This window comes from Agaricus bisporus (assembly GCF_000300575.1).
Source record: "Agaricus bisporus var. bisporus H97 unplaced genomic scaffold AGABI2scaffold_19, whole genome shotgun sequence".
NCBI classification, from domain to species: domain Eukaryota; kingdom Fungi; phylum Basidiomycota; class Agaricomycetes; order Agaricales; family Agaricaceae; genus Agaricus; species Agaricus bisporus.
This window is the reverse complement of record NW_006267354.1, coordinates 24,402-50,126: the sequence shown is the minus strand read 5'-3', so window position 1 is coordinate 50,126 and position 25,725 is coordinate 24,402. Positions and strand designations below refer to the sequence as shown.

General features: G+C 45.4%; 9 protein-coding genes across 9 annotated transcripts; 6 read left to right on the top strand and 3 right to left on the bottom strand.

The window, feature by feature from the left end:
• Positions 1–37: 37 nt before the first annotated feature.
• On the top strand, positions 38–857 carry AGABI2DRAFT_181777 (hypothetical protein; the record flags this gene model as incomplete). The annotated part of the gene is made up of 4 exons (XM_006457579.1): positions 38–240; positions 301–478; positions 534–589; positions 647–857. 4 exons carry the CDS (start codon positions 38–40, stop codon positions 855–857), a joined length of 648 nt encoding a protein of 215 aa, XP_006457642.1.
• Positions 858–1,949: 1,092 nt separating this feature from the next.
• AGABI2DRAFT_181776 (hypothetical protein) lies at positions 1,950–2,939 on the top strand (the record flags this gene model as incomplete). The annotated part of the gene is made up of 4 exons (XM_006457578.1): positions 1,950–2,027; positions 2,087–2,627; positions 2,682–2,788; positions 2,847–2,939. The coding sequence occupies 4 exons, from the start codon at positions 1,950–1,952 to the stop codon at positions 2,937–2,939; spliced, it is 819 nt and encodes a 272-aa protein (XP_006457641.1).
• A 1,962-nt stretch (positions 2,940–4,901) lies between these two features.
• On the top strand, positions 4,902–5,860 carry AGABI2DRAFT_123487 (hypothetical protein; the record flags this gene model as incomplete). Its single annotated transcript, XM_006457577.1, has 4 exons — positions 4,902–4,988; positions 5,043–5,544; positions 5,603–5,706; positions 5,765–5,860. 4 exons carry the CDS (start codon positions 4,902–4,904, stop codon positions 5,858–5,860), a joined length of 789 nt encoding a protein of 262 aa, XP_006457640.1.
• Positions 5,861–7,783: 1,923 nt separating this feature from the next.
• Positions 7,784–9,080, top strand: AGABI2DRAFT_213114 (hypothetical protein; the record flags this gene model as incomplete). Its single annotated transcript, XM_006457576.1, has 5 exons — positions 7,784–8,368; positions 8,418–8,529; positions 8,582–8,662; positions 8,716–8,877; positions 8,956–9,080. 5 exons carry the CDS (start codon positions 7,784–7,786, stop codon positions 9,078–9,080), a joined length of 1,065 nt encoding a protein of 354 aa, XP_006457639.1.
• A 2,657-nt stretch (positions 9,081–11,737) lies between these two features.
• AGABI2DRAFT_196247 (hypothetical protein) lies at positions 11,738–12,170 on the top strand (the record flags this gene model as incomplete). Its single annotated transcript, XM_006457575.1, has 1 exon — positions 11,738–12,170. A coding segment is annotated over exon 1 (336 nt), but the record flags the coding sequence as incomplete, so codon positions are not given.
• Positions 12,171–14,772: 2,602 nt separating this feature from the next.
• Positions 14,773–15,418, bottom strand: ATP17 (ATP17 subunit F of the F0 sector of mitochondrial F1F0 ATP synthase). The gene is made up of 4 exons (XM_006457574.1): positions 15,300–15,418; positions 15,056–15,242; positions 14,991–14,999; positions 14,773–14,938 (listed from the first exon to the last, which is right to left on the bottom strand). Exons 1-4 carry the CDS (start codon positions 15,369–15,371, stop codon positions 14,913–14,915), a joined length of 294 nt encoding a protein of 97 aa, XP_006457637.1. The 5' UTR covers positions 15,372–15,418; the 3' UTR covers positions 14,773–14,912.
• Positions 15,419–16,861: 1,443 nt separating this feature from the next.
• AGABI2DRAFT_196245 (hypothetical protein) lies at positions 16,862–17,532 on the bottom strand. Its single transcript, XM_006457573.1, has 4 exons — positions 17,407–17,532; positions 17,325–17,352; positions 17,158–17,262; positions 16,862–17,100 (listed from the first exon to the last, which is right to left on the bottom strand). The coding sequence occupies exons 1-4, from the start codon at positions 17,421–17,423 to the stop codon at positions 16,975–16,977; spliced, it is 276 nt and encodes a 91-aa protein (XP_006457636.1). The 5' UTR covers positions 17,424–17,532; the 3' UTR covers positions 16,862–16,974.
• A 1,619-nt stretch (positions 17,533–19,151) lies between these two features.
• Positions 19,152–21,102, bottom strand: AGABI2DRAFT_189094 (hypothetical protein; the record flags this gene model as incomplete). Its single annotated transcript, XM_006457572.1, has 7 exons — positions 19,152–19,622; positions 19,670–19,867; positions 19,918–19,968; positions 20,026–20,184; positions 20,232–20,629; positions 20,674–20,857; positions 20,907–21,102. The coding sequence occupies 7 exons, from the start codon at positions 21,100–21,102 to the stop codon at positions 19,195–19,197; spliced, it is 1,614 nt and encodes a 537-aa protein (XP_006457635.1). The 3' UTR covers positions 19,152–19,194.
• A 306-nt stretch (positions 21,103–21,408) lies between these two features.
• Positions 21,409–24,455, top strand: AGABI2DRAFT_189093 (hypothetical protein; the record flags this gene model as incomplete). The annotated part of the gene is made up of 12 exons (XM_006457571.1): positions 21,409–21,585; positions 21,665–21,713; positions 21,771–22,019; positions 22,090–22,338; positions 22,430–22,534; positions 22,601–23,026; positions 23,071–23,591; positions 23,645–23,734; positions 23,796–23,951; positions 24,002–24,148; positions 24,198–24,284; positions 24,342–24,455. The coding sequence occupies exons 1-12, from the start codon at positions 21,415–21,417 to the stop codon at positions 24,453–24,455; spliced, it is 2,364 nt and encodes a 787-aa protein (XP_006457634.1). The 5' UTR covers positions 21,409–21,414.
• Between the last annotated feature and the right edge of the window lie 1,270 nt (positions 24,456–25,725).

Genomic DNA, 25,725 nt, shown 5'->3' with positions numbered 1-25,725 from the left:
GCCGATCTCCTTTCCCCCCTCCCCTCTTTCAAGTCTCATGGCCTCCCCTCCAACGGAGAAGACACAACTCCTCGAAACGACACCACAACCTACCCCCTCGCCGACGATTCTTGCCCGCATTATATCATATTTATCACCCCCGTTGTCAGCCACCCGAATCGAACTTAGTGCCAAGGACGAAATATACCTACGTGATAAATATGCCGAGATCGGTATTCCATTGCTTTTCATGCAACTTTTGTAAGTGCTCTCTTAAGTATCACGATGAGATACCCGAAAGATTAATGAACGTTTTTTTAGCTTTATAATCATCCTCATCTACGGCTCCTACCCATATCAGGATTTGGTGGAAATGATTTGCATGACTCACGCATACATCTTTTATATCATCACGGTTTCCTTCTACATTGATAATTGGCGCCATTGGTCGGTCGGTAAAGTGATTATCGATTCGACCCGTCAAGCTGGCTGGTATAGCGTGAGTTTTTTTAAAAAACGAGTTACACTATTTATGGTACTTACATATTAAACAGCATAATAAACCCAAACTTGCACGACGAGATGAGATTGTCCAATTTCTGATCTGGTTGTATGTATATATATCTTCTGTTGAAACTTATGATTAACGTTTTTTTTTGTTTCTTAGCAACCTCGGTGAACAAATTTGTATCGCTATTTTTCTACTCTATCTACAGCTCAATGGTCAGACGAGTCGCTCTGTTGGATTGCTCTCTGCATGTGGAGTAATTGCTGGTATGAGTCTTCTAGGTTTGATTCGGTTGGTATATATGTACCCGATCTCTCACGCATGGGGGCTTGACTCTGGTATAGATGCGTCTCAGGCCTCGGAGGCCTAGCTATGATTGTATTTTTATACATAGGTTTATTTTCTATTTCCCTTTTGCGTTACAAGTATCATACTGTACCTCTTATAACGATTATATCTATATTACTATTATCACATGTACTTCTATTCCAACTATATTATCCGTAGTTTAATCCGACTGCAATCCGAAAGTTACCAACATGGAGATGAGCGCTAAAGATGTCTATTTTACCTTAAAAAAAGGAAGAGATAAAGAAAAAGGAATGCTAATTAATATTTATCATTGCATGGATACTAGCTCTCCTCGACGGTCTCAGCGGCGCTTGATTTGGGTCAGCCATTTTTTTGAGCTTTGGGGTTGGTGGTTGGGATGAAGTAGTGAGAGAGAGATTGGACGTAGGGTCAGCCGCCGGGCTCAGGTTTTCCGTTTGTTACTGCTTTTTGTGATTCATGGGCAAGAAAAAGAAGCTTCGAATTTTTGAGATTCTTATATGGAATGGTAGTTTGTAGGACTTCCGAGAGGAAACGCACCGTATCACTGTGACTTGCCAGACTCACTGAGCGTCGAAAAAGTCGATTACTTAGCAGTCTGTTCGTCGTTTTGCAAGCCGATTTTTGATTTTCTCTTTCTCTACAAATATCGTGTCATCGCCTCCGAGTGAACAAACGTTCTAGGTTTCCTTCGTAGCAGAAGAATTTGGGTGCTGATAGAAGGTCGAGTTTAAGGTTTATACTTCTTTACTCTTAACTTTCTGCGGCTCCGCCTGCTTAAACAACTAACCTCGCGTCGACTTGCGGTCATTTACTTATATTTTTTACAAGCTCTTTCCAGTGGTTGTCACAGCACTGCTTCTGGTTGAATAGGTTGTTTTGTGGGGCAAGGAAAGAGAGGTCGACGAAAATTAATGGTTAGAAGTGGAATATACCTCAAAACTTTTAGACTTTGTCCGATCTGAGAAGTGGTCGTTATGCGGTCAACACGCAAGGTAGTATATTTTATAAATGGGGACCGAGAAGATATAAACGCCCGGGCCTCAAAAAGCCCAGTGTCTGTCGCTTTAAACACAACCTCATTACTGATTTTCTTTCCCGACAATTTCAACCGCGGTCACTACAAAAAATAATGCCGGTATTTAGATTCCGCAGACCATCACATTCAAAAAGTAAACCTGGTACTCCTCGTACCGCGAAGGAGTCCAATGTGAGCTCTAAAAATCGACCAGGAAAAGAAAAAAATGTACTCATACTTCGAATACGTAGATTATCGTTCACGACGGAGTAGACTGGCTTCCAGCGAAAGTCAGATGCGAAAACTGCGGACCAGAAGAATGCTACGATGCAGTCACCAGCAGAAGTCTACGTCGCTGTTTGGGATGTAGGAAACGTCACTTGGGTTGCGTTAGAGACTCAGATACTGTTGCTACCAAGGCAAAACGTCCCAAGGTGTTGTCAAAGATCCCTGGAATCAAAAAATCAAACCCGAAGGCCCCTCGACGTGTTCTACGGATGGAAGCAGTCGTCATTACCTCGCTGCCACCAGGCCGGAAAAAGGTTCAAGCTCAACAACAAAAGGCTCGAGGACCGGAGCCTGAGGAGGAGCCTGAGGCGCGTTTGGAAATGAGTTCGGTAAAGCAAGACCTTGAAGCTATGTTCAAGCAAAGTGAGATGAATATTCGGGCGATGAAGGAACAAATTGCAGAAGCAGAGAAGCTACAGACAATGAACGTCGAGATTTTGAATAGATTCGGGTCTATGCAGGTTTGGCCGACACCGAACTCTGCATCGAGTTCAACCTCTTGTTGTGAGTTATCTTTAAATGATTCTCTATCAATCCTTCTTTTATCTTGGATTGTAGCGTCATCGGTAATGAAGGTGAATATGTCCAGAGAAGAAAATAAATCAAGGCTCGCCGCTACAGGCTCCATGGCAGATGGTTTGCCCGACCTACTTTTGACACTTCGAGTAAGTTTTTTCGGCTTTGTATGGCCTTAAAGACATATGAGACCATTTAACTCCTCAGGAAGTCATCGATGAAACGCTAGCGAGAAAGGTTCAAAGAGCTACTCGGAAAAGAATGACGGGGAAGGATGAGGAAATCATTGACTTGACTTGAGAAACTCGCTATTGTGTTGGCTTCACATGAAAGGATCCTTTGGCTCGCTTGCCTTGAGGCGTTGTTGTTGTTCAATATATGACATACACAATTTCAGTGGATTTTGACTTCTCTTATCGCTTTGGCTGTGGAAACTGAACGCTGAACCCTTGACGAATTAATATTGTATCAGTAGCATATCTACTTTTTCTGCGTCATCATACCTTTGGACGCCACCGCATCTACGCAAGCTCCGTCATTTTTACTCCCAACCACCCCAACCCTACCGACAGTCCCAAGCAAGCACGACTGTATGCCATTTCAAGTCCCCCGTTCCTTCTCTGTAGGACTCGCCCATCTCTTCCGTCAAAAAGATTCCTTTCGCTTTTCGAAGCGGGGTCGGCATTCCTTGCACTAAAACTTTTATTAAACAGGGGCCCAATCTGCGGTCGCGCTAAGACTGAAATTTTTGATTCGTCCGGTCTCTCGTTTCACCCCTTCAAGTAGTTTCCGTGTCACTCATTTTCAGCTTGCATTTTTCACTTTGCTCAGGACCGGCGTGGTAATACACGGTTTATGGTAGATCAAACTTGAATTTTTGGTCCCTGAGGGACAGAGAAATGGAGAGTTGAAGGGGAGGGTATTATTATGGTATCCGCTCGTTGACTCGGCGGAAGCCGGGGAAAAATCCGCCGGGTGTATTGAATCACACGGCGGATTTTTAACTGGCTTCCGCCGAGTCAACGAGCGGATACCATAATAATACCCTCACCTCACCTGTCATGTTCTGTCCCTCAGGGACCAAAAATTCAAGTTTGATCTACCATAAACCGTGTATTACCACGCTGACGGGAACGTGCCCAAATAAAGAAAAAATGCCGTGCGGCATGTCACAAATGTGACGCGGAGTGGGGCCGATGCCGACTTGACAGGTTACTTGACACTAAGGTGTCAGATCACTTGACATCCCAGGCCGGATGCCGACTTGACATTTAAATGTCCGCCGTGTCAGCGTCATGAGTGCGGTCACCAGGCACTAAATCAACTTGAAGTTACTAGTACATCTTACGAGGCTGAGAGAATGTTGGCGAGCGTCAGAAAAGTCATTGACCGTGTCCGTCGTTCCTTTCTCTACAAACACCATCATGCCATTCCATTGATCCCACTCTCTCATAGTTGGGGCTGGGGATAAAAAAACTGATCTACCTGCGACCCGAGCCATAAGTCATGGACGTATTCGACACTCAAAACGGAATCCTGGTATGCACAAATCACCCCATTTAGTTAGCACTACGGGGCCAGTTCTCAATTAGTGGGTGGCGTATTTGTCTTATACAGTATATACCCAAATTTTCCGGAGTTTTGGAGAATGTCGCCATTCATGTTACCTACAATGGCAGGCTCAACCTTGGCTCGAAATTCGGATTTTTTTTTGTGTATTCAGACATATTCTAAATCACATAGAGATGACTCGGCCATGAGATGACTTAGTACGAATCCTCGATTTCAGCGGAAGGAAGGGCTCTCGAATGAAGAGACACATTAGGTTAGACCACGATGTAAGCTATGTTGGAGAAGAGGCCGTCATTATTCTCAATGCTCTAGGCTTGAGTATTTGCTGGCGGGTCCGTGGATTCTTAATATGAATAATTCAACAAATTTATGTGTTTTGCCGATCCTCTGTCATAATCTACATATACGCTATCACTAAAACCTGTAGCCCGGTGGCGCCACTGTCAGGTGTATAAGTGCCGACAGCTTTGACTATATACAATCGTACAGCCAAGGTATCTAGATCTAGACAAACGAGGGCAGTGGTTGTCGTCAGACCTGCGTCAGATACTAAATCAAGTTAGTGAATTTCATACACATTGCGACCGAGATGCCAAAGCCCCAGCCCTAAAGCTCAAAGACCCCTTATTTACAGGCTTATAGTTCCGTTTTTCTCACCTGATAGATTCACGCGCCTTCTCCGCAAAGGCAATGCCAGTATTCCGTTCCTTCAAACCGCCACCTTCAAAAACTACTGGAAAGACTACTAGTATTCCTCGCACCACAAAGGAACCAAATGTGAGTCAAAATATCACTCAGTAAGAGAAGATAATACTTAAGATTCAAATGTAGATAATAGTCTGGAACGGAATCGAATTTGCTCCCGCAAAGACCAAGTGCAAGGACTGTAAACCAGGGATATGCTACAAGAGAGTCCATGGAGATTATAGTTGTTTGGGTTGTAGCAAAGGCCATAAACGCTGCATTAGAGAAAGTACTTCTACCAAAAAGAAACCTCGCAAGGCGTCCTCAAAAACTTCTGGAACGCAAGAAATTAAACCGAAGGTTTCTCGACGAGTTCAACAACTGGAGGCAGTAGTCATCACCCCGCTGCAAACGCGGCGGATGAAAGCTAAAAAGAAAGAGGCTCAAGAACAGGAAGAGGAGCCATTGGATTTGAGCTGGGCAACGCAAGATCTTGAAGCCACTTTCAAGAAAAGCGAAGCCAAAATTCAAATAATGAGGGAACAGTTGGAAGAAGCGGAGAGATTGCAAAAAATGAATATGGAGTTTTTGAAGAAGTTTCCGGGGCGAGAGCAGCCTGCAGGCTCGGGACCAAGCTCAGCCCCTTTCCGTACGTCTTCTTTTGACCGTTTCTCTATCACAGCTTTTCATAACCCGCCGGATCATAGCATCATCGAGAAGGAAGGCAAAACCGTCTGGGGAAGAAGATACATCAAGGTCAATCAGGGGAGGGTCCTCCGGTGGTTTGGAAGGTGTACTTCTGACACTTCGGGTGAGTTTTGGGCATTTATATGATGTTAAGGGAGATACGAGACGATACGATTCTCCAGGAGGTCATCGACGAAACATTAACTAGAAGTGCTCAAGAACCTTCTCGGAAAAGGACGGCGAAAAGGAAGGACGATGATGTCATTGATTTGACTTGAGAAACCTGTGGACACTGGAGTCAGGTTTATGAGAAATCAGTTGGTTCGATGCGCTGTGTGATGTTAGATGGATATGTATATAATTTCGGTGAAATTACATGCCTTTCTCTCCACTTAAATTGTAGAGACTGTCACTAGTCGACGCTCATTGAAAAATCATCTACATGCTTCCGCAGGAGAAACTTGGGCTTTCAAATGAAGCACCTTTTTTGGACCAATGGTCATGTCGAGGAAGAGTCCGTGGTTGATACCCTCTGAGCACTTAGTTTCTTGCGGTACATTCGATGATCCGGCGACCTTCGGCGGCAATAATGCATCCGCTGTCAAAACCAGCAGTGACAGTCCGGTAGTTCCACCGGCACTGCGTATACAATTATGGAGCTCAAACACCTAGATATAGGCAGCGAGGTGGCTACCAAGATCTCGGTGTTCTCGTAAAGCACTGAATCGAGTTGGGATATTTTGTACCTGCGGCCGAGGAAATTTTAACGCGGGAGTTCCGAAAAAATCCTGCACTTGATTTAATTCGCAACTTGTTCCTCTCTCCTGCCAACAAACTCAAATGCCTGCGCTGTAAAGACAATGCCAAGGTACCCATTGTTTATATCGTCATCTTCAAGAACTAGAGACACTGTTGCTGCTGCTGCTACCCCTACCCCGAACAATTCAAAGGTAGGTTTGATACATCGTCCGGGAGGAAATAAAAGTACTTATGGCTCAAATATGTAGATCGTAGTGTGGGATGGAATCGAATGGACTCCCTCAAAGAACAAATGCACAAATTGTAAACCCGATAAATGTTACGTCGCGGTCTCCGGAGGTCATCCCTGTTTGCGATGTAGAAAAAACCATAAAGGCTGTATTCGAAAAATTACCACTAGCAGCAAGAAAACTTCCAAGGCATCCTCAAAAACGTCTGAAAAACAAGATCCGAAACAAAAATCCGTCACTCGTCAAGTCCAGAAAATGGAGGCTATAGTCAACAGAGGCTCGCTGTCACCAGGTCGGACAAAAGCCGCAAAATCAGCGACTGCAGAACCGAAGGAGGATAAACTGGATTTGAGCTCGATAATGAAAGATGTTGAAGCCAATTTCAAGAAGAGCATAGCCAAGATTCAAATGATGACGGAAGGGTTAGAAGAAGCAGAAAAGCTGCAGAAAATGAATGTTGAGTTTTTGAAAAAGTGGGCGGAACAGCAATTTGCAAACTCGGGACCAAGTTCAACAGCTTACCGTACGTCTTTTTTTAACCATTTCCTGCCACAGCTTCTTTCAAATTTCCGGTTGTAGAGTCATCGAGCATGAAGGGAACGTCCGGGACAGAAGATAAACCAAGGTCAACCGGTAGAGGGTCCTCGGATGGTTTTTCCTCGGATGTACTGTTGACACTTCGAGTGAGTTTTTTGAGCTGTTATATTATAAAAGATACGAGACGAAGAGATTCTTCAGGAAGTCATTGATGAAGCGCTAACGAGAAGAGGTCAAGAACTTCCTTCCTGGAAAAGTGGCGAAAGGAAACAATGATATCATTGATTTGATTTGAAGCAATTGTAGAGTCGTGTTGATGAAAAAAGGTTAACAGGAAAGCGTTGTGAATACTATTGTTTCGCTAAAAATGCAGGCTTAAGTTCTCTCCACATGAGCTGTAGAGATGATCATATAAACAGCGAGACCAGAGTCGGTTACCTTTTGGAGTAGCGAATAGACGGATCACTACAAATATTCACATACTAAGAGCCCTGACTGGATGACTTGGATCTCTCTGTCTTGTCAGCCTCCATCTCGTTCCAAAGGTGTTTTCCCTGCCCACCTCGGGAAAAGTTCGTCAAGTGACCTTGATTACGTAATCAGATAGAGTTGTGGGTCCCGTCAGAGATCGCTCTTGTTATTGTATTAACGACCTTCTTTTTTAAAGATACCCTAATGCACGTATTCACATCACCACAGCTCTCTCCCTCGACAGCACACCTCCTTTCTCTCGCTTTTTCTCTCATATATGTCGGCTCAATCTACGTGTCTTCAAAAGCTCGCCTTTCCTTCCATGGGAAGCATGCTACGATCGCTGGGAACGGTAGTGGGACCAGTTCAGCGACGGTCAGCAGCACTGGTAGTAGTTCGACGGCAAGTAATGGCCCTAGGGGGAAGTTGAAGGACGAACGGTGGCGCGACGATCCCGACGTAATCAAAGCCAGGCTGGTCGCCGTGTCCACCGCCACCTTGGCCTGTTGTTTCGTCGTTTACTTCCTCCTCTACCGTGCCATCTTGCCAGAGCATATATCTCTCCTCGACACACCTGCTCGTTTAGGCTTTATATCCAGTCTTCCTCCCAATACATCACTCTCATTATGGGAGATTCTCCGACCGCATCTCGTGACGCCCGTGCTGTTCCTCGGACCTCTCTATGCTGTTCATCTATCTCGTGCATTTCCGGGCCAGACGTGGTGGAGTTGGGAAATGAACGTTAGACGCGTCCTATGCACGTGGCAAGGCATTCGGAACATCCTTGTTGTGCGTATTCTTTCTGTGACATTCATCAATCCACTGAGGTACAAGACAGGCACCTGCAACGGAAGAAATCGTTTTTCGAGGATGCATAATTTCTATTCTCCATCTCGCTGGAGTGTCTAAGAATACACTCATATCATTCTCTCCACTAACCTTCGGTCTCGGTACGCTTTCTTTTCATTTGCGGGCAAACAAGGCGCTCATGCTTTTCAATAGCACATGTGCACCATGCTTGGGACACATTTAATCGTTATGGTCGGACTACACAAGCTGCCATGCGCGCACTGATGGTAACGGGTAAGTTTTTCACCTGGTTTTCCCTGTGTTCGGCGCTGATATCCTTGGAACAGTCTTTCAACTGGCTTATACAACACTATTCGGATGCTTTACCTCATTCCTTTTCCTGCGCACATCATCAATATATCCAGCAATCTCCGCACATATGTTTTGTAATTTCATGGGATTTCCGAGAATAGGATATGAAATATCGATGTTCCCTACGAAAAAGAAGCGTACGTTCATTGTTCTCTGCCTACTATTCCTTCTTCTCTTTTTTTTAAAAAGATCAAAGCTGATGATCTGCATTATAGATATCGTAACAGTCTATCTTATTGGCATCGCCGCGTTCATCTATGTTCTCCCCAACTGGACTTTTACCCGAGACTCACATTATTGGATCAATTATACTCAAGGACACTCTGGGAATATTTATTAAACTTTTCCCTCCCATTATTATTTCTACTTCATGGCCAATATTAATACGCACTTTATTATCTTCTTTCCTTTATTCTTCCTCTCTTTGGATGCGAGTTTTGAGGTTCCGGAGATTTATAAAGGAGACACAACACTGGTCGTGACGTCAAGTCCGTCAAAACATTCGCTTTTCTTTCAGAATGCCATCAAACTATCCTCCTATTCAATAATAAGAAACCTGGGGTGCGTACACAGGATTTCAATTCGTCCTGATCTTGGGGGTGTGGGGCTTGATTTATTTTAAGGGAGTTCACTAGTCGGTTTCATTATAATACAAACGTCAGTACGTTCTGCACTTCTCTTTCTTCCCTCTTGCTTCCATCCCACGTCTCCACTTTTTCGCTCTAGTGAAAGTCAACGAGTTCGCTCTTCACTTCCTTTGCAAAGCGTTGACCGCTACTTCCAGGACAAAAGAAAGCCCTCAAGTTTTCTCTACTTTTTGTTAGAGTTCTTGGATAGTGGAAAGAGGAGCTGAAGTCATGGCAAATCCGAGTTCGACGTCTTCGAAACGACTGGTTGGGTTGGGATTACGTGGAATGCGAAATGTACGTCTTTTATTAAAGTCTTGTTTTTCGCAACAGATGACGAACTCTTTTTTGTAAAAATATTCAGTCAATTCAAGCTTCTCCGACGCAGGCGACAGCTCAGATCAAATCCGCGTTGGCACAGAGTAGTCCCAGGACTAGCCCGACCGTGAATTTTGCTCCTACTGGTTGTATGACCAATGCTACTTCGACTACGCCGGGTGGGTTAACCAGGACGACTACGACTAGTCCGTCCGGCACTTCTATGAGAACCAGTCCCAGTATGATGACTATCACATCTTTCACTCATCCGAATGGTGCTCAGCATCCTGGTATCGTGGGAGGTAATACTACGTCGATGTCGAGGACTCCGACTTCTCCTATTGGGATGAAGACATTTGGTGGTGGGTCCGCTACTACTAGTCCGACGTTGTTATCGAGATCAGCGACGACAATGACGATGACGAGTCCGTTTGGTACTCCGACTTCGACGCCTTTTGTTACTCCAAATACGAGTCCGCAGATGAAGGTGGCGGCGTCGGGTCAAGTTGCGAACGCGGTTGCAAGTAGTGTGAACGCTTCCGGAGGAGTAGAAAGAGGAGGGAACCTGTTGGTAGAAAGTGGGAGTGCTATACCCGGTGGTACGAGTCCAAAGGTATGACTTTTATCGTCGCTTCTTTCTTTTTTGATATATCCTTTATCGCTTACTATTCAAAGATCTCATTCGCGAATGCTGGTGCGAAAAGTGCGAAGAGTCCATATGGTGAATTACACAACGATGCCGATGAGTATTTCGGACCTATGAAGAGGTTAGAGGAGATTGTGAATGAGATTTCGGAAGAGATGAGAGAAGGTGGGCGAGAAGGTGAAGGTAGTTCTCCTCATACTGAGGTAAATCTTTTCAATGCTTCTTACCCCCCAACCGAATTAAAATGTCATCATCAAACTGGAATCCTATTTTTGTATTGTAGGATGTCAAAGATCAACGTGCAGCTCGTTCGCCGGAGCTTCAACGGTCACCTATGTTTCTCGACGTACCGTTTCCTTTACATCCTGAAAAAACGTTTAGGATTCATTCATCGCCTACTACTGGGGATGGATCGGTTACGAACGGCCATCCCAATGCCAATTCTCACCTTGAATCTACCATTCCCCGACCAAGCTCTTTGGCAACTTCTTCCACTGGTCGAGTTGTGTCGAATGCTACTATCACTCGACCGTCGACGCCTTCTCCTGCAGGAAAATCTCGCAGAAATTCGTCTACAAATAATTCCGCCTCTTCGCCGAACCCTTTGGATACTCCACCTAATACTCGATCCGATACCTTCTTTGAACGTTTCAATAATTCCGGTTTCGGTCCCTCTTCTTCAGCTGCGTCATCCAAACCAAAGAAAACCAGATTCAGTCCTTCACCTTCACCATCGTCAACATCGTATTATTCTCCGATACATCCAATCTCGAGCCCTCGAAGTAGCCCCAGTTCGAACTATTCGAGGATGAGTGGTGGTGATTTGAGTGATTATAGGTCGTTCCCCGCTTCTTCACCTTTAGCCAAGAAATCGAAATCGAATTTTGAAGGGCAGTTGGTGTCTTCGCCACCGCCATCCCCATCATCGTCATTATCACGTTGGTTGAAGGACGGTTATGAAGAGAATTATTCGACAACTTGTTCACCAAGTTCGTCTCCGCTATTGTCAGGTGACGGTGAAGGCGGTCGTGGGTTGAGATCGAGAACCGTTTCGATTGCTTCTTCTATGAGTGAAGATGGTGTTGGTTTGAGGAGTTATTCGAGTGTTGAATCGTTGAGTCCGAGGAAGAGATCTGGGCTCAATTCTCCTGTCGCTGTACGTGATTCCACTTCTACTCAATTTAAGAAAAAGATATTTATTTTTATGGACTGTTCCCTTCTGTAGAAGATCGAGACGGTACTAGGACCACGCGAACGTGGAATTGGGTGTATACCTGAAAAGAGGGATTATCATTCTTTACATTCAAGGTTGAGGTCGGGAAGTCTGTCTCCAGGAGCGTTAACTCCTTTGATGGAGAATGAAAGTATGGATTTCAGCTTTGGAGGTGTAGATGAAATTCAAGAGGCCGACTCTTTACATTTCAACTCTCCTGACCCTTCTCCGACATCACCTTCACCTTCTTCGCCTTCACCATCTAATCCCAATTCTTCCCCGATATCTGGTATGCCTGTGGTAACATCGTTGGATTCGGTCGTCGTCGCCAATGCGGCGGTAGGAATTCTCTCGGGTGCGGGTACGGGTACTGCGGCGGTGGCTGCGGCTGCGGCTGCGGCGACTGCTCCTCCAAGGCTTGGGTTAAGAAGAAAATCAACGGGCGTTGGTTCGCCTTTGGTCAATGTCGTGGCGACTTATGATAGCATCAAAAGCGAACAAGGTAAAGGTGGGGGAGGGGGAAAACGGATGGAAGAAAATAAGGAGGGGAAGTATGACGATGCGGATATCGGTGATACGCCGATGAGTCCCGTACTGATGCGTACAAAAGATAGTCTGCTGTTGAAGGATATGCAAAAGCAAAAGAGGAGGAAGAATACGATAAATGCTGGTATCATGACCACTTCAATATTGGAAAAATCGGACTTGGGCATACCGGCGTCAAATTCAGCTCCGGCCGATTCGGGGAATGGGTGGAATGCTGTTTCTGAAGAGTTGCGGTTCCTCGTGGATACTGAGATGAAAACTCGAGGTTTACGTTCTCTTCATGTCGGTGAAGTCCAATCCACTTCTCCACCATTCTGTTCGCCGGAGTGTATTTATACGGCAGATTGCTTGGCTGAACCGCCGCGAGTACTTCGATCCCCGACTCAGGTGCCTATTCCGGATACACCTACTATTGGACCTAGTACGATGACGGTGTCTGGATCGGAACCGGCTGACGAATCGATCTCGCCTCTACAGCTTTCGAGTCCGATTTTATCGTCTGTGGCTTGTTCGTAGTGGACTGGATCTAACGTGTAGAAGTTTAAGGGAGGGATGTATAATGATTGGATTCAAGAAAAGTATTTCTGTAAAAATTCGGAAACTGCTGGGAATGGCGTTCCGGAAGCGTGGATGAAGATCACTTAGCTCAGTCTTTTTAGAATTATAGACGGCATCCGTTATTGCCTGATCACTCTGTGGTATATATTATCGTGAATATGAATTCTAATAGATACCATGATTATCCTTCATCTTTATCGCCTCCCTCGGTCCCTAGTCCCTTCGAGTGAACACTCTACTGATGATAATTGTCTTTGCCGCAGTAAGTGTACTACAAGGCCATACGCCCCCCCCCCCCCCACCAAAATCGCTCTCTTTTTCTCGCGTCGACGTATAATAACTTCTGTACTTGACACGTCCATGCATTATGAATGATGTGTCGCTCAGTCTTTACCTACAGTCAAAATTTCCTGACTCCCATCGATCCTAGGGTTTCCATACGTATGTTTGCTTCATCCAATATTCTGAAATCCTTCTTATCCGTTCAAAATTACCCGACCGGTCAAATCCATCTGTTTTTATGCAAATCAAATTTTCGACAATTGTTCAATTGTCACTTCATGGCTCGGAGAACTCAAACAATCAACAAACGAGCATTCGTTGGCACCTCTTCTTCGCTTTCTCGGCATTTGGTGAATAGATCTTCGGTGTTCACATCTTTGAATACCGATCTCCACTTAGTTGGATGTATTGCCACCGCCGCCGATCCCATCCCCGAATCAATTTTACAATGTTATTACCACCACCTAACTTAGATCGTAGGCTACATGGATGTGCCATTAGGCCTTCCTTGGTCTCTTCACCGGTCACCAGTAAGGCTTCCGTTTCAGACTCTGAACGGGTTATGGCTGCATTCAGTATAGGCGGAGAACGGGTTTAAAGATAGGGATGACCAGATAAATCGGGATTTGAGATGTTTTCTAACTTTATCGTGGCTAACAATCTAATCCATCATACGATCCATCCGGTCATATAACAGCTGCCTCGGCCGAAACACATGTGATAGTGTTTTTCATAGTGTGCCGGTAAGTTTCGTTGAAGTTGAAAACTCATAAGGCTTATTACCGGAAATTGACTGATTTACGCGACATAACAGGAAACGACCTTGTGAGCCCGGTTTGAACAGGAAAGAAGAGAAGAGATCATTTAATCATCTCATCGAATCCCACAATAAATTCATCTGGGATTTTGAGCGATTTCACAATGTTCTTTTTGGAGGCCAAGTCTCCGGGTAAGGTCACGATGAAGCATATTTTTCCTTAAGTATACATACTCAAAATACATTCTAGCGACCATTGGCATTTCCTAACTAGACATTCCAAAGGATTGTAAGTAAAAATAACGTGAAGTGCGAATTTATCGGCGTCGATGAGGCAGACTACATTGACTATTAAAGCCCCAAAGTGGAATGCCCATTCAATGGGGGACCAACAAAAACCATAAGTCTGAGTGTTCCGCTCTTATCAAAGGGTGTTTGAACAGAAAAAACGAAATCCCAGCGCTTAAACATGTATTTCGCGCTCAGTTTCTCGGAGATGGATTTGGACAAGGGGTGGTCATCAGAACTCGTGTGCTCATCACACGACCCATGACATCGGTGGAAAGGCCACAGACTGTAATAATGAAGTCCACGACCACACGCCAGTCCATCCCAAAGGAACAACATTATTCGTTCGCTTAGATCCGAGAATGCTTGCTTAGATTCAAGTAGACCCGGGAAAGCATGCCTTCATAACGAGGAGTGGGAAACTGAGTACGACCTAATGCTTCCACACGAGAACAGCATGGCGAAACCATTCAGGTGATAGTCACATGAAGCAATCCAAGAGATTCCAAGCCTTCAAAGATGTTCAACATGATACCGTAGCGATGGTACTTGGATGGTGCAATTGCAAACAAGGCCAAGAGAATGGCCGAAGTCTAATCTGACGCGTTCTCAAGTCGCACCACCTAAATCCATTTTATCCGTGATGATGCATTGATATGGCAAAACCAAGAATTTTGAAAGGAGCAAAGCAGGTCGTCTGAACATTGCTGCTTGGAGACCCAAGTCCGGGGTCCAGGATTTGCTTCGTCATAATGCCCGTCATAGTGTTTTCGAAGTTCTTCTCACTCGACCAAGCACCGTAAACATAGGAATTGAAATATCCGTTTCCCACCTTCCAACTAATCAATGAAAGATTATAATCCATTTCGTGGATAACTCTATATCAAGAACATTACTCCAAATGACTCCCAGTATCCCGAAATCATATTTATCATGAATCAATGAGCGTTGTTCTTGTGGTGTTCTGAAGAAGGGTTGAGAACAGTTCCCATAGATGGAAGCGGAAAAAATCATACTCAGGTGCACTAAAGGGGAGCATGGGATGAGAAATTGTTGTCACAAGGGCATACGAACAACTTACTATTGTAGTCAAGCGTGTAACTTATGCCGAAGATACCAATGATGACAGCAACCACGGGGATACCAGACGCGTTCTTGCCATTGAAGAATCTGCCCTTAATGCCGCTCATGCGTGGTACAGCACGGCCTTTCGGAAGCTTTGAGTAGAAATCCACAAGAGGACCGAGGCCTGCGCCAGAACCGCCAGACTGTCGTTAACACGTCAAGAATTGTTTACAGACTGTTAGAAGGATTAAGGGACGGACCACAAGCTTGGGAGTAGCAATTTTGGGGGGAACAAGACCGCCTAGCTGGCGACGAATGAGTGAAGCATGCATGATGATAAGAGTGAACAAAGGTCGGGCTGGGTCGGGAGTAACGATTTTGCTGTTTGGCTTTCTTTGGCCCACAGTGAGCAGCAAGCAGTACCACGTGATGATTTTCTTTTTCTTTTATTTTCTGCAAGCCACTGCAAAGACTCCGGTACTAGCAAAACTATGAACACGAGTCCTTATACGGAGAAGTCCTTTTATGGAGAAGAACTTTGTGAGAAGATAGCATGACATTCTTAAGCGTAGGGTTTCCGAGCATGAGGTACATGTAGCACTGGAAACGTGACTCTTTTTTTGCTTTCTTTTTCAATACTGTATACTCTCAGGCTGCATTATCAGATACCCCCTACAAGCAACCTGGTGCTAAGTCGTGGTGGAGTCGCGCTATAGGCAGAAGACTACGAGTATGATCCCAAAAAGATGTGATTAGAAAGGAAAGGGCTTCGACAAGATATGCAGTCGAAATTCCTGTGCTCAGTACTCACTCGCTACTTGCACTGAAGTTCACAAACAACCTTCGACTAGGTCATTTCAAGGTCACTGTGACCGGGGCCCGAGACCTGATGCCTAATTATGTGGCTGACCCAATTCAATAATAGATTTCCTCCACATCCGTTCGGTAGCCTTCATGCAGGGCTTCTTGCAAAGGTGTTTTGATTTCGCCGCGATAGAACGTTCGTTGTCAACGTTTTGATTGACAAGATAGAACTTCCATTTCATTCGGCCCGTACCACGTTATGATACTGCTTCTAGTCTTGGTTCCTACCCCCACAAACTATAGGTAAATTGACGTCTCCACGTCATCTGCCTATTACAAACAAATCCGTACCTCTCATCGAACCTCAATACCCACGGAAAATGATAACAATAAGGTGATCTACGACATAACTCACGGCATTGATTCTGCTATCCGCATGCTATACGGATGAGTCAGTCCCTCTGGTACGAAGAAAGAATTGTGATAAAATCGTGTGGGGCGAAAGTGATAGGAAGAACAGAGCATAACTTCGCGGATGAACTCCGAGCCTTTCAAGACATAATACCCTGATGGGAGGGGCCAACGCCATTATGATGATGGACAATGATTATCCTCAGTATTTAAACAATATGAAGTTATGAACATAGCATCATTCGATTGTTTCGTTGTTCGCCGGCTTGACTGACGAGGAATAATTTCAATAGTCGAAGCAAAACTCGTAATGGGACTTAATAGAACTTCTAAATAGTTATATACCTACGACATGGCAGCAGGAATTCACCATTGAGCTCAGTTTGGTGCATTAATTCAGAATCAGTGTACAGCTAGGGAAAAGGACATAGATAATGATACAGGAACACGAGGTCGATCCAGAGATCTTCCCTGATTTGACTTCCTATTGAGAGCAAGATCTCCAGATCAACCGTTCTAATTCGAAACTCACCGGTCTTCGAGTTCTTCCGACGAATCGTTACTCGAATTAAGACAAGGTACGGTTTGACTTGATACAAAAAAAGGACTACAATACAGGTACACAGGTGGGTATCAGATATTTACAATATTTAAGAGGGATTGTTAACGTGGAGTAAGAATGAGTGGGCGGCGACGATGATAGAATTGGTCGTAGTTTAATTATGATTTTTCCTGTGCCTGAGCTGCCTTTTGTTGATCTTGCAATGCCTTCTGTTCCTGCCATTGGCATTGTAGGCACCTATCTTCCACCCTGTCAATGACATCCTGGACGTCGGGTCCATACATCTGTAAGCGTATCGTTCAGCTCGTGGTTATATCAATTTTGAATGAAATCCTATTTACGCTAATGCATGCCCGGCTCTGACAATGCTTGGGATGGATGTAACTGTGTTCGCAATTGACAGACATGCAGTCATAGATGGCAGTAATCATGTGTCGTTGGAAATGCTAAGTATACAAGTCTTCAACTTCAACACGGAACGACACGGCAATGAATTCAAGGTACTCACGCCACATTTCAACCACAAGGTTCCTGCACTACAAAGGACATGAGTAAAATATCGTCGAAGACAACAAAGAGGTTATACATACGCTCTACGTTGGCACATATTTGGATGATGAGAGAAAGAGAGATGCGGTTATACAGTGAGTAGGTGGCGGGGATGAGAGTAAGAAACTAAGAATTTGAAGTCGCAGGCCTTTAAAAGACTGTTGACAGGGTGGGCAGTTTCCACAGCCTTCAAGTTTTGCTGTTTATCGCAAGATTAAGAAGCAGTCCATTCGCGAAATGGCGGACGGGACTATTTGGTAAGATGAGATTCTTGTAAGGGTAAACACACCGGCCGCGCGGGAGCTTAGCGTGAGATCCAGCATCTGAGTACGCTGAAATCACTGATTCAGATAGAAAGTATATATGAATATTTTAGTGATCCTCTAGAATAATAAATATGCCATCGCATGCTCCCGGTGCCATTCGCATGTGACCATTCTATTGATCATAAGTCGGATAAGATACTTCTCTCCATCGTGGTAATGATAGGGCCGCAGGACGCCACACTTATGGAATACCCTTGCCTCGCTTTTCAAACTCCGTCACATCAATCTGACGAAAACGTGGAGGTCCGCCAGGGACAAGCCTGTGAAGTCCCCCAACGTACATATTACGTCGTAAATTCACATCCTTGGCTAAACCCGGCAAAGAAGGTTCAATAAGATCTATGCCAATCATGAAGTCATCATGAAGTCCTCCGGAGCGATTCAGACATTACATACATGTAGCGACAGTAGCGCAAACCGAGTACCGCGTCTGTTATTGATTGAATGGATAAAAAAGTCACGAATATCACCCGTATCACATGAAAGAAGTCTTTCTAATCACGTTTGTGGCCGGATATATTGAGCAAGAAGAGAATAGTGATATGTTAAGGGAGGGTTATTGCTCTGGGGTGTGGGAGATCAAGGGATCACAGGCGGTGAGATCGGAAGAGGGAACACAGTCAGGTCGCCGCAGATGTGTTCCTTGGTTATCTACATGTGCAGTTGTCCTCGTCCGTGCTGTCAGGTATGGTGAGAAAGGGTGGCAATTAGACAAGGTAGAATGGGTGGCTCCGAGCGACTCTGACAACGAGTAGGTAGCATTCGTAGTAATATCAGTAGGAGTGTTCTACTTTTTGAAGTTGATCGAGGAATGCCACATTCTCTTTCGAGTCGTTTCGTCCTTGCCACACTTTCTAGTAAAATTAACTTCACCGACATCTCGATCGGCTGCAAGGTGACTCTCGGGCAATGTCTGTTATACACCGCCGGTGATGTATTCGACACTTTCCGTCCGGTTTGTCAATAATTCAGAAGTAAAAACAATAGTAAACGTAAAAATCCTTCCTCTCAGGATCCTTCCCCACAGATAACAGTGAAGTAATGATGGCAATTTATCATAACTTTAAACTCTGGAAGAAATGTTGTTCCTTCCAGGGAAGAAGAACCCGAAGAAAGTTCCTTTCCGAAGCTCTCGCAATACGGGTCCTGCGTCGAACAAAAAACCGTTGGAGTGGTATACATCTCCCCAAAACAGCCTTCAAAAACAACTTTTAACGGTTTTCCCAATCAGAACGGCGAAACAGCCAAGTTCGGCAAACGCTTCTCCGGAGGTCGGAGATTGGTAACCTTCGCGATCCAGTTCCGGGATCGGACTCGAGCCAAACCTGAGTGTTGGGAACATCACCCCACAAACATTGGATCCGGAAGTCACCTCACCCATTTCCATATGAACTCGATGTCCCCATGTGCGAGCTAACGAAAATCGTCTTCCGGCGCCCGGTATCACATCAGTCTCGCCCGGGATCAAGGAAAATGATATAAATAGAATAAATATGTATATATTCACTTTTGTGGAGGTTGGTCTGGACCTATCACAACAAACTTTCTCGTCAACAGGTTGAAGACACTGCCGAAGATGAAGGCAATGAGGGAGCATGTGAAGATGATGACGTTATAAGGCATGCTAAAGTCGGGAGTGGCAACATCGACGAGTAATGTGGACGTATAGATAGGTTGACCCAACCTCTGTCGATTAGACGAATGGGTGTGGTTGTCTTCAGTGTCAGACAATATAGGTATCAGGACTGCGGGAGGTAGATCCCAGCCTCGTTGTGCATCAGGTGGATGCTCTGTATAGCGGAGAAAAGCCTTGTCCACGTCCATGGTCAGGTGAGTCACACTTCTAGGTGCCAGGCGAAGTTCTGCTTGAAATGTAGCTGGGCGTGAGTGGGGTACCGGGGCCATATAGGAAATATTGGAAATTACGTCGTCTAAAACTTGATTAGGGATATTGAGCAGGGCCAGCTGATTTGCTCACCTCGGATACGACCGTCAACACGAGCTTGCAACGTGTGCAACTGAAATTGCACCAGCCACGGCATCGTCTCGAGATAGACTAACGATTGGGGTGTTGATCGGTGATTGCTTATGACAAGAGATAGTTTCCCGCTGGCTTGTGTAGCACCTCTGAGGGTCCGAACAACGGAGATAGGAACCGACGTCTCGTAGGAGGGGGCTATGGAACTATCATTTTTCGGCTAAAAATATAGATAGATGGTCACATACAATACTGAAAACTCCGGGGCCATTTCATGGCAACGTTGAAAGACTTATCTACTAATCACATCGTTAGACAAATTTCGGCAATTGTTTCGTTCGCTAAGAGATACTTACCTCCGAGTATGTCGTAAGAGGCCAGTTGCCCGACGACTTTGGAAGGTTCCGGGGAAATGTTATAAGCTTCAGACGGTAAAGTCACGTAAATATTGCTGGAATTTGCGGCTGGACAACTTCTTTCGATGGAACGGCCAAATAATGACTCAAGAGACCAGTCTAACTCCCATAAGTACCGAATCCATGACGTCCGTTGAGAAACCTACCCCTTTTTTGACTAATGGAGGGTCGAAGAGGGTCCATCACACCCTGGAATGATAAACGAACTTTTATGCCACCTTCTCCCGACCAAAGGACATGGATGCCTAACCCATGCCAGTCCGCGTCAAATATTCGGTGGGGGTTCAAAAGACTTGCTATCCCGGATAGGGATTTGCAGGGCAGTAGTTTGAGAAACGGCGTCAAGTTCTCCGTGCAAACGTGTTCAGAAGGCATAGAACCATGTCGTAGTTCATGAGCAGAGCTCCCATTCCAGCTGGGAAGAATACCATGAGGGAAATACGAATGGGTTGGAGAGGTCGTCCGCTGCTCATCAAGAGTACCCAAGGAAGCGCAGAATAGACCTGCCAGGGCGTTACGCAGACCTTGCCATCGATCATCTATGCTGTTATGGGTCAGAAGGTTTTCTTACAGTACGGGTACACCGACCTCATCGGTGCTCCAGCACCCATCCAAGCCCATAATTCTGCTCCAGTTCCTACCCCGCTTTCTTCAGGATATCCCCAACGTTCGTAATTCCAACTCCCAGCATTGAGTGTGAGGTGCAACTCCGTCACCGCATATTCTCTGAGGATTTGTCCAAGAGCCAGAGGGAATACGATATAGTGTTGAGCTGTTTAATGTCAGGCCCCTTTGTCCAGCACGATAAATTGAGGACATACATGAGTCGGGAGCATTTAATAGACGAGGATCCCTGGGCGGTACTCCCTTCAGGATAGTTTCGAACGAGAAAGTGGTAGACACGCGGCCGTCTTGTAGAGAGGAAATCTTCAAATTTTCATTGAAATATTCTTCGTGTCCATAGACACTACTACAGCCGACGAGGAACAGAAAAAACCAGCGCAAGGCCAGTCTCATGAGGACGCTAAGCGTAGGTGTTACACGTTACAGCGTTACACACGAAACGCTACGTGACTGCTACGCGGCAAAACAAAATCTAATTTTCTTCGTTGATTACAAAACTCCAAGCGGTTCCTGATTTGCACGTAAGCTCGTTTGGTTCTCTTTATTTTATTTACTTGCTTAGCTTTTGCTTTGGCGCTTGCCATCTTCAAAGCCGGCCGTGAAGTAAGCTTGATCCTGCCTAATTGAAGTAGGTCGCGAAGCGGCTTTGTAGCCATTGTGCGCTAGTCAAAAAAAAAAACATACCCTGTTTACTCATCAGTCTCGATGAGTATCTCTTCTCGGCAATTCATCGTCACTACAACTTCCGCGGAGGGCTCTGGGAGCAACCATCGTGATGCCCGAAGGGTGTACCTCAACCCCGACGTGATGAAGACGCATAATATCTGCACCACAGACCTTATCGCGGTGACAGGAGAGAATTTCCCTGACCCTAGGGTACGTAGATTCCAGCCTTTATCCAGCTTATCATGGCTATCGCTATCATATGGACCATAATTTACTCTGCATCTGTCAGGGCTTTGCTCTGGGCGTAGCTTGGCCTTCCTTGGACTTATCTCAGGACTGTGAGTGACTGCAGACGTGTCAATATCCCTGTTCAAGTTAGCCAACCCGACGGATAGCTATCATTATTCCGAACTCTTTGAAGTTAACGATCTCCTTGGAGTTTGGCCAAAAGGCTCGCATTTTTCCTTTGACTGACGTAGCTTCCAATAAACTCCCATCTGGAATACCATCTATGCGAGAAATCAAAGATGCCGCGGCCATACGCCTGAGGGAGATTTGTACAGAAAAAGTATCTTCTTCGTCGACCCCATCTCAGGCATCGACTAGTCGTGACTGGTTGCACCTTCTACTCCGGGAATATCTTGGTCAGTCGGTCTCTAATCCTATTGTTATCTTGTCTGTCATTTGACCATTACATATGACCCATGTTTATAGTTGGCCTCAAGTACATCACAGATCATCAGACCTTTGAAGTCTCTTACGAAGGGCAGAACCGCCGCTTCGAAGTAGTCGCCGTAGCTTCCAGGGGGTCATCGAACCACGCCATGGACTCCCTTGCACACGGTCTTGAGACGTTGTCCTTTAATTCAAGACCTCAGATATGGACTGTCACATGGGAGACTAAGATTTCGCAGAGCTCGACTCATCTTCCACAATCAGATACTCCAAGGGCACACAAGGCTGGTGATATTTGCGGTATAATTTATTACTCCCAGCTCCTGATTGGCATCATATCTTCATCAGCCAGAAATTGAGATCCTCGATCACCAATCAGCGGATGACGCTTATTCATCCGTAGGAGGCTTGGAGAAACAAATTGCTGAGATCAAAGACCTTGTAGAAATACCACTTATCCGTCCGGACCTCTTCCGTTACTTTGGTAAGTAGCAAAACGTGGCTCTTGTTGATTCTTACCCGTTACTTGTCATTGATTTGTCATTGACAGGTTTGAAACCTCCCCGCGGAATTCTACTCCATGGTCCTCCTGGTACCGGAAAAACGCACCTAGCCCGAGCGATAGCGTCATCGACAAAATCGTCAGTTCTGGTAATCAACGGACCCGAACTCTCCTCCGCGTACCACGGGGAAACCGAATCTAAACTTCGAGACGTTTTCAAGGAAGCTCGGGAAAAAAGTCCTTGTATTGTTGTACTTGATGAAGTAGATGCCTTGGCCCCTCGAAGGGAAGACGGTGCTGGCGGTGAAGTTGAGAAGCGGGTAGTGGCTACTTTGTTGACTACTCTAGATGGAATGGAGGATGAAGGTGAACAGACTCAAGGACGTGTGGTTGTAATCGGAACTACAAATCGACCGAATGCCATCGATCCGGCCCTTCGACGCCCTGGTCGCTTTGATCGAGAGATTGAAATCGGTAACTCAAACGAGAAATTTTGGTTGATTGAAGCTCATGCTTAGCAGGTGTTCCCGATGCCCAAGCTCGTTTTTCTATTCTGAAGGTCCTACTCAAAAACACACCTCATAGTATATCGGATGAAGACCTTGCGTCTTTCGCTTCGCGTGCGCACGGTTATGTTGGTGCCGATCTTGCTGCAATAGTCAGAGAAGCAGGAACAATCGCGATCAAACGTTGGATGGCGGTGTCTTCTCAGGAACCAGATGGTGGCGTTCCGTCCAAATTGACTATTTCCGAACTTGCGTCATCACTACCTGCTGTGAGACCTTCAGCAATGCGTTCGTTATTTGTTGAAACACCTCAAATTCGATACTCGGATATCGGCGGCCAAGGTGCTGTCATACAGAAATTACGCGAAGCTGTTGAATGGCCTTTACAGCACCCTCGGGCTTTCAAACGCCTTGGTGTACGGGCACCAAAGGGATTATTGCTTTATGGTCCTCCCGGCTGCAGTAAAACAGTTCTGGCGAGAGCTTGTGCTTGTGAGAGTGGGGTTAATTTTGTGGCTGTTAAAGGGCCCGAGGTAACAACACTCGTCTTGCGTCGTCTGATGCAATCTAGCTAAACGGGTACTAGCTTTTGAACAAATATGTCGGTGAATCCGAAAGAGGCGTGAGGGAAATATTCAGGAAAGCTCGTGCAGCAGCTCCTTCCATCATTCTATTTGTGAGCCAATGAATTGCTGTTCTCTTTTCTTATATTCTAATGGAGGATTGACATTTGATAGGATGAGGTAGATGCTCTTGCAACGTCCAGGGGCTCTTCTCCCATGGAGCAGGGGTCTCACGAAGGTGTTTTGACAAGTCTTCTAAATGAGATTGATGGAGTTCAAGAGTTGGTCGGCGTGACCATCATAGCCGCCACCAATAGGCCCGAGGTTATCGTAAGTTCTCAAGATCTATCTATTGAGAATCCATACTCATCGTACTGGAGGATTCTGCTCTCATGCGTCCCGGTAGGTTGGACCGCATATTATATGTTGGTCCTCCAGATCAGTCCGGTAGAGAGGAGATTCTGCGCATCAAATTAAAGAACATGAGCGTGGAAGATAATATTGATATTGGCGGGCTGGCTAATGCAGTGAGTTTGCGTACTTCCGACGATATGAATCTTCTTGACCTCGCTACAGTGTCAAGGGTGTTCAGGTGCCGAAATCACCGCCATATGTCAGGAAGCTGCCATTCTTGAAATGAGACAGGATATCAATGCACCCTTTGTATGTTGATAACAGAGTACCTATTCATGTCCATCAAATTAACCCTCTTCTTAAAAGGTGTCACAAAAGTCCTTTGTGACGGCTGCCGAGGCTATTCAACGACAGATCACAAAATCGATGTTAGAAAAATTTGAAAATTGGCGAAGTATCAGCGGGTTGAGAAGCTTGTGACCTATCGTCAACATTCGAACCCCGCGAGTCATGGGAATACTGTTATAAAACGTTTTCATCCCAGGAACAAGATTCTTACATGTGTTGAATCACGTACCTCCCCCAAATGCGGCTTAGGCCGGGTTCATAGAAGTTCGACGTTCCCGTCATGCGGATGTTCACATGTCGATCCATGCCAGATAGCCGAAATGCCGACCTTCCAAATGCCTGAGGTGTTTTAGCGATCGAAGAAGCAGAGAGTTGGTACTTTGTGCTCCTCTTTTTCCACAGAGAAGATAGTTACCCCCTGGCGTGCTTATTCCTGATGTCGGGCCCCAATTTTTGATGACGTTTTTCGAAAAACAGCACAAGAGATTCTGTGAGGTTTTCGGCTTAGCTCTCAGCTCTGGGGGATGCCGGCATGATTCCTCATGTTCTTTGTGGAATATATTCGAGGCTCGGCACTCGTCATGAATACAGGAAAGTAAACTAGAATTGCTGGGCTACCCGGCTCGACCCTAAATTCAGATACGAAAATCAGAAAATTGTCGGCGACGGCGTCTGAATCAGCGCACATACTCGGATTTCCACCGAAAAGAAATGCTGAATGAGAAACAAGGGTGATAATTCACGCTCAATTTCGACATCGAAGATCACGGCTTATACGTCGAGGATACATCCTCTCCAAGAAGAAAAATCATCTAATCCTTTATGTATCCACATCCAAACATGCAAATACTCCGTCTTCCAATGCTAAGTAAGTGTCTTCCGGTAATAAGACCAGAACCCCAGCAACCAATTCAACTAGCGATTCTCACTTCGAGAATCTGTTTAATTGTATGGAGGAGGATCTTTACAGCCAATAGGTCTCTGCAGATTGGAGTTACGAAATGAAGTTTGCCTACTCATGCAAACATATTAGCTTTCGCTCTCCAAATTTCCGGTTGGTCTGTACTGCCCCAGACCCAGAATATGACCAAGTGTTCAGGTACCTAGGATTCTGACTGTCCGAGCAATATTTTTTAGATGCTTCCGAAAAATTCACGTCACGATAAGAATACCGATTTTATTCGGTTGATTATAGCCTATCGAGGCTCCGTGCAGACAGAAAAGATAACAACCCTGTAAACTTGATGTTTTTTTAAAAAAACCGTAGGCATGACTAGAATGTCCTGACTGGCAGCCGTATGACCATGAGCTTCCGAACGGTCTATATGGCACTGACAGCTTTAGTGAATGCTGAACGTACACAGGCACTTAAATCATTGATCGCAAAGACATTCTGACCGGT

Excerpts from the sequence above, each read along its gene's own strand:
- ATP17 (XM_006457574.1), bottom strand. The coding sequence starts at position 15,371 with ATGCATGCTTCACTCATTCGTCGCCAGCTAGGCGGTCTTGTTCCCCCC. Across the intron at positions 15,243-15,299 it reads TTGCTACTCCCAAGCTTGTG|TCTGGCGGTTCTGGCGCAGG; the intron begins GTCCGTCCCTTA and ends TGTTAACGACAG.
- AGABI2DRAFT_196245 (XM_006457573.1), bottom strand. Across the intron at positions 17,263-17,324 it reads CCTTGTGGTTGAAATGTGGC|CATTTCCAACGACACATGAT; the intron begins GTGAGTACCTTG and ends TTGTATACTTAG. Across the intron at positions 17,101-17,157 it reads AGAGCCGGGCATGCATTAGC|ATGTATGGACCCGACGTCCA; the intron begins GTAAATAGGATT and ends ATACGCTTACAG.